Here is a 17296-nt window from a genome sequence, read left to right on the forward strand (position 1 = left end):
AGAAAAGACCCACAGTGTCCAGGGGACCATATGTGGTGCTGGGGATTCGAACCAGGGGCAGCTGCACGCAAGGCAAGTGTCTTAACCCTGCATGACCTCTCAGCCCTTCACCTTGCATGTGCTCTTTTGAGTCACCCCTGGCAGTGCTCGGGGGCTCAGTACTTGGTATGTCACTCTGATCAGTGCTAGGGGTCAAATGTGGCTTTCACCTACTCTGGGGAGGCATGTGCTAGCCCGGGGACACGACAGTGAAGATGAGGCCCGACCAGCCCCCAGATCTGGGGAATGTAATCTGACAGACTTCCCGTTGGCATTTCTCAGATTTCTCATTGAGCAACATTTTTCCTTTCCTAAAAACCCAGACCACAGTGTTGACAGGGGGGAAACCACAACTCCATTTGTTCTTGTTTGCTGCCCAACTAACATCAGGCCTCCATCCTCAACAGAATCAACAAACTGTTCTGAGACAGAAATGCTCCACCTCTTATTTTGAGCCAGATGAATATGAACCTAGTTTTGCTGGCATCTGTAGATTCTGACAGCAGTCATATCCACAAGGAATGAACAGAAAGCTCATAGGACAAAATGGTGAAAACAACAACACAACCCAACACAACCAGTTGTGTCTATTCTTGGTATTTCCTTAAAATGCAAGTCCTCCCTGTCAGACACTTCTCATGGACGACAGTGCTCGCCCCTTCCCCCGGCCCGCCCTCACTTGGTCTCATGCCGCTGTAGACCCCCAGCAGTCTTCTCACGGGAAGCACGGTCCACCCACCAACTGCCTGCAGTTGGTCTGGTGCTACAGGAAGTCACGTCCACTTACTGGAGAGTCTGGATGCCCCTAACTGAGTCCTAAGAAAGTGAATCAGCTTGGTCTCCGTGAGGAAGATTGTCCCCAGAGTAGCTGCCAAACACAAAGTCCCCACGGCGATATGTGCCAGCCGGGCCAGCCAGCCGTGCTCACAGCAGAGGTACACCTGCGGAGAAAGCCCTGTCAGTTCCGGCTCTCCTTCCCCTAACCCACCCCCAGCACCCCTCCCAGGGGTGGGGGTCACTGTGCCGGTCCCGAGTGAGCAAGAAGGGAAAGCCTGGATTGAGGAATGGGGAACAGCCGGCAAAGGCTGCAGGAGTCGGGGGCGGGGCGGGGGAGTCTCACCTCTGAAACTCGGGTGATCCCGCCACTGAGGACGAAGACCCCGAGCAGGGCTGGCGACAGGCTCAGGCTGGTCAGAGGCCTATGGGAGCTCTTGCGGAAGTAACGGTAGATAAAGCTGAGGCTCTGTGTGATCCGAATGCCCATGTTAAAGCAGTTGGCCAAGATAAAGCCCACGCTGCCAAACCAGTGGGTCAGGAAGTAGGCCGCCACCAGGAATGAACAGGACAGGGCCAGCATGGTGCCGTTGTACCTGGGGAGAGGGAGACCAGCAGAGACGGGCAGTGGGGGCCTCGTCCCAGCATGAGCTCACTGCCCAGAGAAGTGGACTCACTCCAGGATTCCCAGGCAGCAACCCAAGCACCTACCACCCAACTGGTGTTCTTAACAGACTGCCAGAGAGCCTGGGAATGCCACCCCCCCCCCAACGGAAGAGCAAGAACACAAGCAAGACACTGTGTAAGGGAAGGGTAGGAACACACAAGTCCTGGTCAGGGGCTGAGGCGTGCCTCACGGGTGGGGTGCACATCTAACAAGCCGTGGGGTACAACATGCCCTGCCAGCTGTGACCTGGTGGTCCCCAAGTACCGCTGGGAGTGGCCTTGGGTCCCCAGTCCCATTGGGTGTGAGTCCCACACAAAGAACAAAAGAAAAAAAAAAGGCCTCACTGCACCTCAGGTCTCCTAGGTGAAGCAAAGGAATAAGCCTCAGACGCATGGGACGCTGCTTCTGGGATGGGGCTGTGGGGTGCTGGGCTTATACCGGTGCAGGAGTACACATGGCCTTTTCCGCTGGGACAGACAAGGGAGGCAGACGTGGGATGTGGGAACTGCCTGAGGAGCTCTAACCCAACTCGGGGCCCTATGCCTGGCATCATGGCCCCTGGGGACTGCAGCGGCCCTGTGCTCTCTGCGCAGGCCTGCCCCATCACCCAGCTCCCTGTATGAAGTGCCACCAGGGAGCAAGGGCGGAGTCAGTCGGCTGTCCCCCCAGCTCACTCGCGCCCAGCACTGATCTCTGTCTCTCTAACTATGTGGATTTTGGCTGAGAGGCACTGCGCCCTGCACTGCTATTCCACACGGCACATGGCTCAGGGAGGAGCAAAGGGAGCTGAGTTGAGCCGAGGCCGACCAGCTCCCTGAGACCTCCAAAGGGCCTGGACTGCCACAAACAAACTTCTCCAGTGCCCAGGGGATACGCCAAGAGTGGAGCTGTTGTTGGGGAAACCAAATCTCGTAAGGTCCCCACACAGTGCCTGCTGGGTAAGGAAACCTCAGGGGCCACCCAGGTTCTGAAGCTGAGCTGTGGGAAGAAAGAAGTGTGTCCACCAAGGGCTATGAGAGCAGGCAGTCAGAAGCACACGCACACACACGCACGCACACGCACACACGCTATCCCAACAGGGAAGAGGTGCTAGAACCCTAGAGAAGGAATTTATATGCTTCTTAGTTGAAAATTATCTTTATTTATTTCTCTGCAGCATTAGGGACTGAACCCAGGAATTTACACTGCTAGGCAAATGCTTGGCCACTGAGTCACATCCCTGGCCCTTGACAGTGAGACTCACCATAGGGTCAGTCCTGACTTCTTTTCCAAATATATGTAGATATGGGAGCTAGAAAGCCAGTACAGCAGGTGAGGTGCTTATTTTGTACACAGTCAACCTGGGTTGAATACTTGGATTCCCATATGGTCCCGTGAGGCTGCCAAGAGTGATCCCTGAGTCCAGAGTGAGGAATAAGCCCTGAGCACTGCCAAATGTGGGCCCTCCAAAATACACACACACACACACACACACACACACACACACACACACACACGTGTAGTGTTTTTTTCCCTCCTTTGGAAAGCAATTCAAAAATGAATGTTATGCTTGAAGGAAATAAAAAGTATAATTAAAAGAGAATGGCAGATCTTAGCAGAAAAAAAAAACAAGGTAATAGAGTAACTGCCTCAAGCAAAAGGCTTAATTTTTCTGAGATGAAAACAGCTCTTAGTTCTTACCTACCTAGTTTAATAATCATTAAGTGATTGATGCTAACAATATCTCTTCATGAGCCTGGCAAAAAACGACTGCTTACATTATTTTTTCTTTTCTTTCTTTGTTCTTTTGACTATTTATATTTTTGAGAGTATATAAGACAGTCAATATGTTTTACATAAAAAGTGTTCTGAAAAAGGGAAGTTCTAATTCATTTTTAAAAATTTTTGGTTTTATGACAGCCACTGAATACCTCTATTGAAAACCATAGCACCCAAAAAGAGAGAGAGAGCAAGAGGGAATGCCCTGCCACAGAGGCGGGGTAGGGTGGAGGGGACAGGGTGGGGTTGGTGGGAGGGACACTTTGTTATTGCTCCAGCCCCGGAACCTGCATTTCTAACAAACTCCATGTGGGATTCAAATTCACATTTGGCATCAAACTCTGCCAGAGGGTAGGGGCCCGAGGTCCTGATGGGGGTCAATGGATGGAAAAGCCACAGCAAATGTGTTTTCACTTTTTGGTCTTTCTCCAGGGGGAGGTGTCACCCTCGCCCCCACTCTTGATATTTGACAGGAGCCCCTGCTGGTCTGTTGGAGCACTGAGCAAGGAGAGGGAGGTGGGTTAGCTTGCTCGCTGCCTGCCTCTGCGAACCTGAACCAATATACCCGTGAGGGTCCAGGCTTCTTCCACAAAGTGGGAGAGAGCAGCCGCTGCCTGCTCTGCTGGCGAGGGGCCATGCGAGTCACCGAGGGAGCACCCAGAGAGCCTTCTGCAGTGCATGTCCAGGATGAGAGAGAGAGGACTGGTAAGTCTCTTCGATGTCCGTCAAGGTGTCTTTAGGGATACTCACCTGTCAACCTCCTCTTTGCTCATGGCAGCAAATGTAAAGCACTCGGTCACTCCATTGATGGCAAGCAGTAGGACATAGAGACTGTAGGTACGCAGCAAAACAGGACCTGTCCAAGGAAACAACCCAGAGAGACTCCAGGGCTCAGAGAACACAGTCCCGCACTGGCCCACGAGCATCGCAGGCACCGTCAGGAGTGGAAACAAGTATAACTCTACAGTCGTGGCGATCTGGACGGGCTCCCTGCATTACACGCTCCTGAGTAAGACAAGCAGCTAAAACCAAAAGGAGGGTTGTAAATAAGTGAGCAGGCCTCTTGCTTAATAACTGAAAGCTTATCTGGCCGGCAAGCAAATCTTCCCCTTTTTAGTCAACAGGAGAGACATGCTAAGCTTGACCTCTCAACGGCAGTGGCGGCTCTTCCTGTTCAGAGAACCTCAGTGCAACAGTCCCTGAAAAAAAGACTTTGAGGGATGGGGACGGGGGGCGACGATACAGCGGAGAGTGCATTTGCCTGGCACGCAGCTGACCTGGGTTCAATCCCCAGCATCCCATATGGTTCCCCAAGCACCACAGGAGCAATTCCTGGGTGCAGAGCCAGAAGTAACCCTTGAGCATCGCAGGGTGTGACCCAAAAAGTCCAAAAGAAAAAAAAATAAACACTCTGGGGTGAAGCCATGGGTCCCAAACAACAGGAAACTATGATAACAATCTACAGAGAACCAGAGCCTCTGATGCTTTCTTCCCAAACAAAGTGATGTGGTTCTATAGCTAATTAACACACTTAGATAAAATTTGCTAATGAACAGTCAGGCATTTTAAAACTGGGATTGATCCTCTCTTTGAAGGCATTCAGGGGCAGTCAAGCAATTTCTATTATAATCCATGTACACCCCACCTCTGGCCCAGCCACTGCATGCCGAGGAACGCATCCAATTGCAGTGAGAGCCCGCGTCCACAAAAACACTTGTACAGAAGCAGCTTTCTTCAAACTGATCACTGACAGGAAAAAAGAGAAACTGTGGGCCCTGCAAAGAAAATCTTGGAAATCAGAGAGGAAAAATACTGATCCATATGAAAATGCAAATCTCAAAATGTTTACATGAAGGGAAAAGAAGTCAGACCCACCAAAAAAAAGGAGGTGCCATGTGACTCCATTTGCCTGAAAATCCTTTTCTGAAGCAATACTAATCGTTTCCAGTGATCGGAGCCATCAGTGGCTGCCTCTGAGGCAGAGGGAGCATCTGGCTGGGAAGGGTCCTGAGAGGCTTCTGCAGTGAGGGAAACGTGCTGTGTCTTCATTTGGATGATGGTGACATGGGGGCACATATCTGGCCACATTTAATAGACTCACCCTTGCGGGTTCAGAATTTCCCTTCATGTACATAAGCCTCAATGAGGAAAGATCAAAACGTGGCCACTAAAAGATGAGGCAAGGGGACTGCAGGCCCATAATCTCTCACTTGTGGGTCAGTGCCAGTTCCCCATGTTGGCAGCAGTCAACAGCAACCAAGGCAGTGCCAACGGCAGAGCCCCGGGACCCAACACAAAGCTGTTCCCCGTGGCTCTCTCTCGTGAGGCTCACATTTGATGTCATGCTGCATTCTTCTCCATGTTGCTGCAGAAAGCGGCCTGTCCCCCGCCCCAGCCAAAGGATCACCCTGGGGCCTGTGGCCGGTATGTGTGTCTGCTCTTCTCTGTCCTCCGTACCGGGTGTCTGAGAGCAGGAGGCAGAGAGGCTGTGGCTGTGACTCGGGGATACAAAGGCTTGCAGGAAACCGTGGTTCAAGAAAAGGGAAGTGAATCAATTTTGGGGAAAGAGGCTGAGATGGGGGAATTCAAGGCTGGCACTTCAAGCCATGGACTGACCTGCGGAGAGTTGCTGATGGAGCTACATCCCTTATTAGCCTCCGCTCCCATGCAGGCTGCAATCCTAATCTCAAGTATCTTAGAACAGGACATCACTTAGCAATAGAGGTCATCAGAACAAGGTCTCTAAGGGTGGGTTCTAACACCTTCAGATTTGTGCCTCCTTGTGAGCTGGGGATATTCAGGGGTGAAGACAGATGTGCTCCCCAGTAGAAACTGATGAGAAGAGACCTGGCTGCAGGAACCCAGGTGAGCAGATGTGTCCACGGAGCCTGTAGCAAACATGCCACCCAGCCCCTTTTAGCCTCCAGGTCGGGGAGATAATACATTGCTATCAGTTTTAAGTTAGCTAAGTTATGGCATATTGTTACTGCGGCCCTAGGAAATGAATATGAGGACCAAGAGGAAGATTCGTTTTTTAAAGTAAAGGAGGCACAGGGGCTGGGATCTATAGAAAGAGCGCGTGGCCAGCATGGGTGATGTTCTGAGTTCCTGACACCACATGGCTCTCATAGAGCACTGCCAGTATGGGCCAAGTTCCAACAGCCGTGGATCATATCTTAAAAATAAAAATAATAATAACAAAAGGAAAGGAAAGGAGTACGAGAAAAGAGAAAAACACCTCAGGGATCTCAGATAAACAGGAGAACCCCAGGGAGCTGCAGCAAGTGCCTGTGCTTTTTTTCCTAGGAACGGGAAAGCTAGCGAGGAGGAAGATGTGGAGAAAAGTATCCAGGGAACAGACAAAGCCCCGGATTCTCTTCAGTCCCAAACAACACAGAGTGCAACCTCAGTGTCCCCAGGAGAGCCGGCCTGTGCACCCTCCTGTGTCCTGGGGGACAGCAGGCCTAAGGACGGGGTCTCAGTTCCAGTCCAGGTCAAGTCTATGAACGGGCAAAGACTGAGCGCCCCAGGGCCTGAGGACAGGGGCCCAGCAAGACGCCACACCACCTCCCAGAGATCTGCTGGCTCAGTGACAGGGCCTCGGAGAGCACAGCCTGCTGGGTGGTGATCCGAGGGAGCTTGGGGCCAGGAAAAGATGACACTGGTCCTACAGATCCCATGGTGGCACTCCAGGCCACTTGTGTCTGTCAGCAACAGAGACGTCAGATGTTTTTCTAGACCCCTCTCTCTGAAAAGAATCTTTCTGATCATACAATTACTTCATATAATTTTTTTTTTTGGTTTGGGGGTGATATCTGGCCGTGCCCAGGCTTACTCCTGACTCTGCTCTATGCTCAGGGGTCACCCCTGGTGGTGCTGGGGGGACCATATATGGTGCTGGAGATCAAAGCAGGGCTGGCTGGCCATGTGCATGGCAAGAACCTTAGCACAAGTGCCCCCTTGTATTGGAGGGCACTCCAGTCTCTAAAAAAAAAAATTAATGATGATGACATCAATCATGGAAGGTCAGAATTATTGCCTGAGAAGTCAGCCAGCACAGAGCTGTTTAGCCTATCAGCCTTCTGCCAGCATTCTCAGTGGAAGCAGCGCCTCAGTGGGCCAGAGGACCCCAAGGACAGCAGGCAGGCAGTGTCTGGGGGAGAATCATTGCACTGCTGAACATTACATTGAGAGACAGCCACCTCCAGGGATCATGCTACACTGAAGACTGGTCCTCGGTGCTTACTCCGCCAAAAGGGCAGAGCAGCTGAGAAACACGCAGGCCCACCTGCACAATGACATCCAGAGAGCTGCCTGAGGTGGCCCCTGCAGAGGCCGATGGAAAAGGACTTCTCCCCACACAAGCCCCAGGGAGCCAGCAACCCCTGCACTGGGAGCACCCCCAAACTAACAGCCTTTGCTGGAGGGCAGTGTTTCTCAACTGAGTACCATGGGGGGGTGTCGGGGGGGGGAAGCACAGCATGAGACCAGGGGGCCAAACAGTAGAACAGGGGATGCAGGAAGGAAACATGGCTAGAAGGGGACCAACAATGGAAAAAGGTTGAGAAACTCTGCCACGGTGTGGCAACTTGGCCCTTCCTTCCCTAGTCCCCAGAGCTGGTGCTCAGATGGTGAAGACGATACATGCCAGTGAACTGGAGGATGGAAAAGCCCTCTATGCTGAGACGGAATGGCACTATTTAATGATGGGCAGGTTAGAAATTCTCTACTGGGGGCTGGAGCGATACTACAGCAGGGAGGGTGTTTGCCTTGCATGTGGCCAATGTACGTTCGATTTCTGGCACTCCTCCTGGTCCCCCGGGGCAGATTTCCTGAGCACAGAGTCAGGAGTAAGCCCTGAGCACCAATAATTGTGGTCCAAAACAAACAAAAAAATACACCCCCCCCCTCCCCAAAACAAAAAGTTCTTGGCAGACCCAAGACAATGAAGCACTGCAAATGGGCTGCCAGCTTATGGGCCAAGACATCTGGGACTAAGTCATCCGGGCCCAAGTGCCGGAAGCTCTCAGCAGCCTGGGTGCCAGGTGATTCGAAGTCAGACACTTTAATACTTTTATCCCTCACAAACCTAGCATCACCGGATTAAATACAAGCATTTTCTTTGCCGAGATCAATTTTGTTCTCTGTGAATGGCTCTAGGTTAGCCCTTGGAGGCTTCACTGTGAGAATTATGTGGCATTTACTATCTTCAGATGTGTTGAGCACCAAACAGAGACTCAGCGTCTGCTCTCAGCCTTCCTCCCTCACTCCGGAGGGAACACTGGGAAGCACTTGGCAAAACGCATTTGAGGCCTGAGAGGAGAACCAAGGGTTTCTAGCAGCTTCTCCAAATGAGGCTGGGGAATTGCTAGGCCTGGTGCCCAAGTTCCGGATGGCACACTGGCAGGAGAGGCACAAGCCCCGCGGCCCCCCACCCTGACACCTTGCCCTCTGCCACACAGATGAAAGAGGTGCCACACAGGTGCTGGGATGCACTGAGCTCTTCTATTGCTATTCGCAAGTCAGAGGAAGACTCGGAAAACTCTGCATACCTGATCCTGAGCTAAGCATGGTCCCTCCGTAGATATCCAGAGCCAGCTGAGAATAGGCAAAGCCGAAAACAGTGATGGTCAGGCCAGTCAGTAGGGCCAGTTTGAGCAGGGACTCTAAAACCACGGCAGCCACAGCAACGTCCTCCTGGGGGGAAAGAGGGTGTCAGGGAGTGAGAGCAGGAGGAGAGGGAAGGAAGTTGCATGACTCATGAGTCAAGAAAGGTTCCACGCTGGGCTTCTCCCTTTGCTGCTTCGGTGTTCACTCTCAACTTTTCCAACCAATGACAGCGTCACTACTCTTCTGACCTTTGCTTCTGTCAACTGGCAAACGAAGGGGAAAACCTGCGCCTCCTTAGACAGTAGAAGGAGGTCTGGTTTTCTACTTATTTAGAATAAAACGGTCTTAAATGCTGCTTAAGAAACACTTGCTTTGCATTCTGATATTTAGTCTTAAGTGGACAGAAGTGTTCATGTTGCTAGTATTGTCAGTGCCTTGGGTTTTTTGGTTTTGGGTTGTTTTATTTTTATTGCAGTTTCAAAGTCCTGACATGAATGTCGATGTGCACTTAGGAAAATATTCCTAATAAGACACAGCCAGATGGGCCAGACCGATAGTCCAGCCAGGAGGGCGTTTGCCTTGTACATGGCTGACCCAAATTCGATCCTTGCTACCACATATGGTCTCCCGAGACTGCCAGGAATGATCCCTGAGTGCAGAGTCAGGAGTAAGCCCTGAGCATCACAAAAATAAAAGACTGAGAGCCACAGAAGCTCATTTTGAGGTACTGTGCTTTTTAACTATGTTTTGTGAAATGTTTTCTATACCACATAAGCAGACAATCTAGCTTGGCATTTTTGTTGTTTTAGGGTCATATCTGGCAGTGCTCAGGAGTTACTTCTGGCAGACTGGGGAGACCATATGTGGTGCTGGAAATCAAACCCAGTTTGGCCACATGCAAGGAAAACTCCCTATTCACTGTACGATGGTTCTGGCTACTTAGCATGATTTTAATTCTAACTCAGACTCTGTGTGTGTGTGTGTGTGTGTGTGTGTGTGTTGCTGGGGTTGAACCCAGGGTCTCATCATGTACTCCACCTCTGAACCTTATCTCCTTTCCAATGGTTTTGGAAAAAGTGAAGATTACACAATAAAATGACTCTTGAATTAAAACCTCTTCCTCTTCCCCTTCCAAACAACCAACATGGAGAGATTATCAAGATCAGAATATAGCTCATGGCATTTCACGGTCTATAAGAAGTTTTAAAATCTGGTGTTTTTACCCAAAAGAACTGAGCTCAGGGGCCTGCCATTCAAATGTGACTTTTAAAAAAAGAAAAAGAGGGGGCTGGAGCAATAGTACAGCGAGCAGAGCATTTGCCTTGTACGCGGCCAACCCGGGTTTGACTCCCAGCATCCCATATGGTCCCCTGAGCACCGCCAGGAGTAATTCCTGAGTGCATGAGCCAGGAGTAACCCCTGTGCGTCGCTGGATGTGACCCAAAAAGAAAAAAAAAAGAAAAAGAAATCTAGACAGAAATTTTAGCTAAAATACAAGGGAGAAACAACCTTTCTGTCTATCTTACAATTAGAGTATTCACGTGCACAACAGAAATATAAAACCCAAGCCTACCTGCTTCTGTTGCGTGGCCTCCTTTTCTCTCTCCAGCACCTTGGCAAAGAATATATAAAAACTTTCTTCTATCGGCTGGAAAACTATCCTGGGCATCAGGGAACCAAGATTATTCACTATGTCATATACACCTATAAAGCAAAAAGAAAGAACCAACAATCTTATTGTGTTTACTATTTGAAATTCCAGAGCCTAATAATCTATTTCTCTAATTAAATTTGTTTGTTTTGGGGTCACACCCAGCAGTGCTCAGGGCTTACTCCTGGCTCGGCACTCAGGGACCATAGGGGGTGCTTGGCATCAAACCCAGGTCAGCCACATGCAAGGCAACTGCCCTACCCATTCTATTATCACTCTGGTCTCTTCGCTCAGCTATTTTTTAAAATTATTTTTATTGAAGATCCATGAGACAGATCATTACAAAGCTGTTCATGGTTTCAATGTTCCAACACCCATCCCCCCACCAGTGTACATTTCCCAGCATCAATGTCCCCAGTTTCCCTCCATCACCCCCAACCACCCCCACTGCCTACTTTTCTTCTCTCTCTTTGGGCATTGTGGTTTGCAACACCAGATATTGAAAGGTTATCATATATATCCCTTTATCTACTTTCAACACTCAGCTCTTGTCTGGGGTGATGATTTCTAACGGGCACTGTCATAGTGGTGCCTTCTCTATCTCGCCTACTCTCCGTCCCCCACAAACTTGTGGTAGATTCCACCACTGACCAATCCTCCTGCCCCATTTTCCCTGGCCTTGGATATTAATCTAATACAATTTTTTTTTAATATATCACAAATGAATGTAGTCATTTTGTCTGTCCCTCTCCTTCTGATTCATTTCACTCAGCATGATACTCTCCAGGTCCATCTATTTATAAGCAAATTTCATAACTTTATTTTTTCCTAACAGCTGCATAGTATTCCATGTGTGGATATACATAGTTTCTTTAACCGGTCATCTGTTCTCAGGCACTTGAGTTATTTCCAAATTCTGGCTATTGAGAATAGTGCTGTAATAAAAGCAGAGATGCAGATGGTGTTTCTGTTGTGTTTTGAGGCCCCCCAGATATGTTCCTAGAAATGGTATTGCTGGATCAAATGGGATCAATTTCTAGTTTTTTGAGGAATGCCCAATATTGTTTTCCCAAAAAGGCTGGACCAATCAACATTCCCACCAACAATGAGTGAGAGTCCCTTTCTCCCTGCATCCACACCAGCACTGGTTGTTCTTGTTCTTCTGGATGTGTGCCAGTCTCTGCGATGTAAGATGATATCTCATTGTTATTTTGATTTACATCTACCTGATGATTAGTGATGAAGAACATTTTTTCATGTCTTTTGACGATCTGAATTTCTTCTTTGAGGAAGTTTCTATTCATTTCTTGTCCCCATCTTTTGATGGTGTTGGACATTTTTTTCTTGTAAAGTTCTATCAGTGCCTTGTATATCTTTGATATTAAACCCTTATCAGATGGGAAATGGGTGAATAATTCCTCTCCATGGGCTGTATTTGTATCGTGGTCTCTGTTACTTTTGAGGTGCAGAAGCTTCTTAGTTTAATGTAGTCCCATTCATTCAGCTCTTTAAATTCTCCCTCCAACCCTGCATTTCTTTATTATAATGGTGACTCCCTGTCCTCTTAGCTCACCTAACCCCTAAAATGAGCACCTAAGCTTTGCAAGAAGGAGGATAAGGTCAAGAGATCTCACCAGGGGTCTGGGGCCCAAATCACACAAACAACGTGTCCACTATTTTTACAATGAACTGTAATGTGTAATCTTTAGGTTTATTTTTCACTATGTATCAAACCAGAGAAAAATATTATAAAGAATCTACTAGTATGTACTGAAAGTATTCAACTTATGTAAAACATCTTACCCTGGTCGCCAAAATTTAACACATTCAAAAATGTCATCACATATCGCTCACCTATAAATGAAAAAGCAGAATAGCATTTCATTTCATAAGCACACTATTTTTTTTCTCTTTCTCTTATCATCTACCAACTTTTCTTATTTGCAGATATTCTCAAAGGACAAAAATTCGTCAGTTAAAAAAATAACTTGTTTCTTGGGTCGGAAAAATGGTACAGTGGGTAGGGCACTTGCCTTGCACGCAGCTGACCTGGGTTCAGACCCCAGCACCATATATGGTCCCCTGAGCATAGCCAGGAGTGATCCCTAAGCAGAGAGCCAGGAGCAAGCCTTGGTACTTCTACGTATGCCCCTAACCCCCACACAAAGATATGTTTCTTATCCCAATGTTGATTTAAAATAATCTCAAAATAACAACAATTTGGAAAGTACTGGGGTTTTACTGACAACAAATCTCCAAGCCCGTTAAAAACAAGACCAAACAATTTAATAAAAATAGTTTGTGGACGGGGGTGGGTAGGGAGAGAGAGTACCAGAGAAAGGCACTTGCCTTGCATACGGTTGCTTTAGGTGTGACTCTGGCCAGGCCCCTGCACTGCATATGGTCTCCTGAGCACTGCCAAGGATCGCTCCTAAGCGGAGAGGCAGACAGAGTGCCTGGGCACCACCAGGCCTGGTCCCAAAACCTGTAGAGCAGTCAGGCCTGAGAGGCAGCTCAAAAGGCCGAGTGCATGCTGTACATGCAGCAGGCCTGAGCTTAATCCCAACACCACATTGTCCTGAGCACTGCTGGGAGCCACCTCTGAGCAAGAGCACGGAACTGGCAACAGCCTCTAAGATCCACCACGGGTGCCCCCACCTTTACTCTCCAGAAGAAACCACAATCAGTCCTTTTTTTTTTTTTTAAGTATGAGATCACGAAAGTGTTAACAGTGAACATTACTGTCCCAAGATTTGGGGAGGTGGGCCTCCCAAGCAGTGTTCACAGGGCCCAGGGGCCCCTTTCAATAATACTTGCTTACAGTTCCACGCCCAGGCCAGTGGTGCTGGGGGCCTCCAGGGTTATCCCTGGTAGTACTCAGGGGACCATATGGTGCAGGGGATAGACCCAGGGTTGGCCATAGGCCAGGCAAGCACCTCGACCCCTTTCGGGCCCCTCCTAGTTCTGTTACCACCGAGTTCATGCTTTCGGTCTCTCTCCCCCAGCCTCACCTCCACCTCACATCCTCCCAGTCACCCTCCTGACACGCCCCAGCAGGCTGGCGCTGGCTGCTCCCCCCTGCTTCGGCTCCTCAGCAATCTGCATCTGCATTCCCTGCGACTGTTTTTTCCAGGGGGATCTCCCTGGCTCCAGGCAACGTGGGCTTCTCCCCACTTTCTCTAAGTTCCCAGAGGGCAGGAATCACGTCCCAGCGCCTCCGTGCCCCGGGTTTACCTAGCCGAGCCAAATTCCGGGGACCGCAGGATGGGCTGTCCCACACACAGCCCTCAGAGCCCTGCGTTCACTACGCGGAAGGCCGCGTCTCCTCGAGAGGGGGCTCCTCGAGCTGTGGCCTCTGACTCACTCGTCTGCGAGTGAGCACCTGGCACACAGTGTTCAGGAAACGTGGGGGCAGAGCGTAACAGCACAGGCGTTTGGGCTACGGTAATGAATGACTTCCACATTTTTTTGGAGCTGTAGTTTTTAGATCAAAAGGGCCCAGGGTCCACCTCCTTGTCCCCCAGCCAGTGAGGCCACCGTGGCCCAGGCGTGGTACGCTCACGAAGCCAGCACACGGCAGGCGCTGCCACCGCAGTCAGTTCCTGCTGGGGGGCCGGGTACACGCCGGAGCCCTCTGGCCACCATACCACGGCAGGGTCTCGGCGCTGACTGACCCTTCCCTCAGTTCATCTGAGATCTGAGGAGGAAAACGCATTTCCTCCACCAGGGACTTTCCTATTCCAACAAGAATGTGGACAGCACAATACATATAATTTCATAGCCATTAGCTGTCTTTCTCCACAGATGACTGCTCTCCTGAGGCAGGCTGGCAGGCTGAGGCGGGCGTGACGGGCACACGCTCTGCTTTCCACCGCTGAGCAGCGCGGCCCTTCGCTCGGCTCCTCCAGGCTTCTGGCCTCTCGTTTCCAGGAGTCCTGCCAACGCTTTTGCTTTCCTGGCAGTGCCGGTACCCGTACAGGCTCAGCTCTCAACAGCACCCAAAGCCCCAATCCCTCACACCCTTTTGGACCTCGACGGAGCTCACAGACGGGGAAGAGGGAGGCTCAGGGCCATTAGTACCCTCAGAAATATAACCAATGAGAATTACGGAAGGGGTAGATGGAAAATAACAGGCTAATAAGAATGATGGCAGTATCAGAGTGCTGGGATTGTATGCGACTTCTCTTTCCAAATAATCGACTCAATAGTTTTTTTTCTGTCATTCACATTTTGTTTTGTTTTTTGGGGGGCCACGCCAGCTGTTCTGAACACAGAACAGCGCTTGGTTCTGCACTCATGGATCACTCCTGGTGGGACACGGAGACGGTATGGGGTGCTGGGGATTGAACTCGGGGGCCGGCCCTGTACAAGGCAAGCACCCTAACCACTGTACTACTGCTATGGCTCAAGAAAATTATTTTTTAGGAAACTGGTTCAAAAGCGAAAACTCTAAAGGACATGAAAATGAGATGATGGGCAATTTCCTCCATTTTCCAGATTTTCTGTAATTGATAAAAACACTTTTATTTCTCTCAGGGGTAAATTGTGGGCTGGGAGTTCGAGCCAAAGCAAGCTACTCATCACTGCAGCACGCTCCAGAAATTAGGGAGTTTTCCATCACCGTTTCCTCAGCCTTAATACAAAGAGCAACAATTCTTTGCTGTGGTGAGATTTGAACTTGATGACTTAGAAAAGCATTGTAGTAAATGAATGCTAACTTCCCTCTCTTCACAGAGAGATCCAGGGGCTCAGGGGGCGCTGCCCAGGGAGCTGGGCGGGCAGTCAGCGTCTCTTGAAATCCCAGCCCTTACCTCGCACCGTGGTTTCTTGAGTGCTCACCATGACCTTTACTTACCTTCGGTCAAAATCTGTTTCAGGAAAGATTGTTTGAAAAAACTCCACGTCAATTTAGCCTCTGTCCAGTTTATAAACGCCTAGAAGAGAAAACAAGACAAAAATCCAAAGTCCCAGGCACTGTGAGTCTTAGAAGACACTGGTGATACATGATCGCCTCATTTTGGTCCCTACATCCCGACTTGGGTGACTTCATGCTAATCACACAGAATGGAGCTGACAAACACTGGCAAGGGATTTACATTCCAAGGGCCAGGAATGTAGTTCAGGGGAAGGGCGCTTGCCTTGCATGTGGCCAACCTGGGTTAGATCCCCAGCACCACCTATGATGCTCTGAGTTCAGCCAGGAGTGATCCCTGAATGCAGGGCCAGGAGTAAACCCTGAGAAGTGCTGGCTGTGGCCCAAAACCCAAAAGGGATTTTTTAAAAAAAAGTGTGCTTTCCCTTTGGAGGCCCAGAGAACGAACTATTACAATTTTTATATATATTATATTCATTTTGTCACTGTCACTGTCCTCCCATTGTTCATCAATTTGTTCGAGTGGGCCCAGTAACGTCTCCATTGTGACAATTGTTACTGTGTTTGGCATATGGAATACATCACGGGTAGCTTGCCAAGCTTTGCCATGCGGGCGAGATACTCTCAGTAGCTTGCTGGGCTCTCCGAGAGGGGTGGAGAAATCGAACTCGGGTCGGCCATGTTGGCCACTTGCAAGGCAAGTGCCGTACCTGCTGTGCTATCACTCCAGCCCATTATATATATATATATTTATATATATATATATATATTCCTCTGCCCCTCTCGGAGAGCCCAGCAAGCTACTGAGAGTATCTCGCCCACATGTCAAAGCCTGGCAAGCTCCTCGTGATGTATTCGATATGCCAAACACAGTAACAAGTCTCACAATGTTACTGGGCCCACTCGAGCAAATCGATGAACAACGGGAGGACCATGACCATGATATACATATATATATAGATATATAATATTCATTTAATATAAACATTGAATGAAAGCACTCACAGCAGATTTTTTTCCTTAAAAAAAGAAAATAAAACATTGTCCAGAGAGACAGGGAGACAGTACAGGAGTTTGGGCGCTTGTCTTGAATCCCACAGATCCAGTTCATTCCCTGGTGCCACATATTGTTCCTTGAGCAGTGCCAGGAATGAGTCCTGAGCACAGAGTCAGAAGCAATTCCACCAAGTTTACAAAATAGGTCATGAATTCAAACTCTAGTGTTTTACGCCTGTTCATATGTTACATACTGGGACCCCTACCTCCACCCACACTGGAGAGAGGACTTGGAAGAGGTTTCAGTGGTTTAAAAAGCACCCAGGGTAAAGATGGGGTGGTGAGCTCGTGACTCAGTGTCGGTACTGTACCGGTACGACCTAACGATCCTAAGAGCCCCAGAGGCTAGGGCTCCCCAGTGAGGGGAAGACTGTGTGTCTGGAGCAAGATGAGCTGCGGGACAGACAACTGTGCCCAAAGGATGCCACACCACAGTGTGATGCTGCATCTTCTAGAGCCCATTCCAGAGGGTCTGAGCTTAGTCTGTCCCAAACAAATTCCTCTTTCCCAGGGAGCAGAGATCATTCAGAACTGGTATGGTAGAAGAAAGCCAGGGAGGGGCGGAGGGGGAGAGGGGCAGAAAACTGAAAGGGCTTTTTCAACATTCCATGGGGTATCAAACTGCTCATTTCCTCAGGACGGGGTGGGGGTGGGGGGGTGGGGCAAGAGGGAACAGACACTTAGGCAAGGAGGAGCCCAGTATGTCAGAGAGAGGCAGCCCCACCTCCCGGCCAGCAGACCCCACAGAGGCGGCGTGGGGGCCAGCTGGACTTGACTTCTTTCTCCCATCTCCCCAGTTCCTTCAAGGGCACAGGCCCCCTCGACCATGAAGTCATTCTGCAGCCCCCATGCTAGACAGCAGGTTGCT

General features: G+C 49.6%; 1 protein-coding gene across 1 annotated transcript in view; it reads right to left on the reverse strand.

Annotated features, from left to right (window-relative positions):
* Positions 1-252: 252 nt before the first annotated feature.
* RFT1 (RFT1 homolog) overlaps positions 253-17296 on the reverse strand; it is a 38026-nt gene continuing 20982 nt past the window's right edge. The window contains exons 7-13 of the mRNA XM_056129513.1: positions 15355-15433; positions 12303-12353; positions 10422-10552; positions 8791-8935; positions 3989-4094; positions 1160-1409; positions 253-980 (exon numbers count right to left, since the gene is read on the reverse strand). Of these exons, the coding sequence (XP_055985488.1) occupies positions 813-980; positions 1160-1409; positions 3989-4094; positions 8791-8935; positions 10422-10552; positions 12303-12353; positions 15355-15433 (930 nt within the window). The 3' untranslated portion in view covers positions 253-812. The remainder of the gene's footprint in view (positions 981-1159; positions 1410-3988; positions 4095-8790; positions 8936-10421; positions 10553-12302; positions 12354-15354; positions 15434-17296) is intronic.

The sequence above is a fragment of the Sorex fumeus genome, unplaced genomic scaffold (assembly GCF_029834395.1).
Source record: "Sorex fumeus unplaced genomic scaffold, SorFum_2.1 ptg000072l, whole genome shotgun sequence".
NCBI classification, from domain to species: domain Eukaryota; kingdom Metazoa; phylum Chordata; class Mammalia; order Eulipotyphla; family Soricidae; genus Sorex; species Sorex fumeus.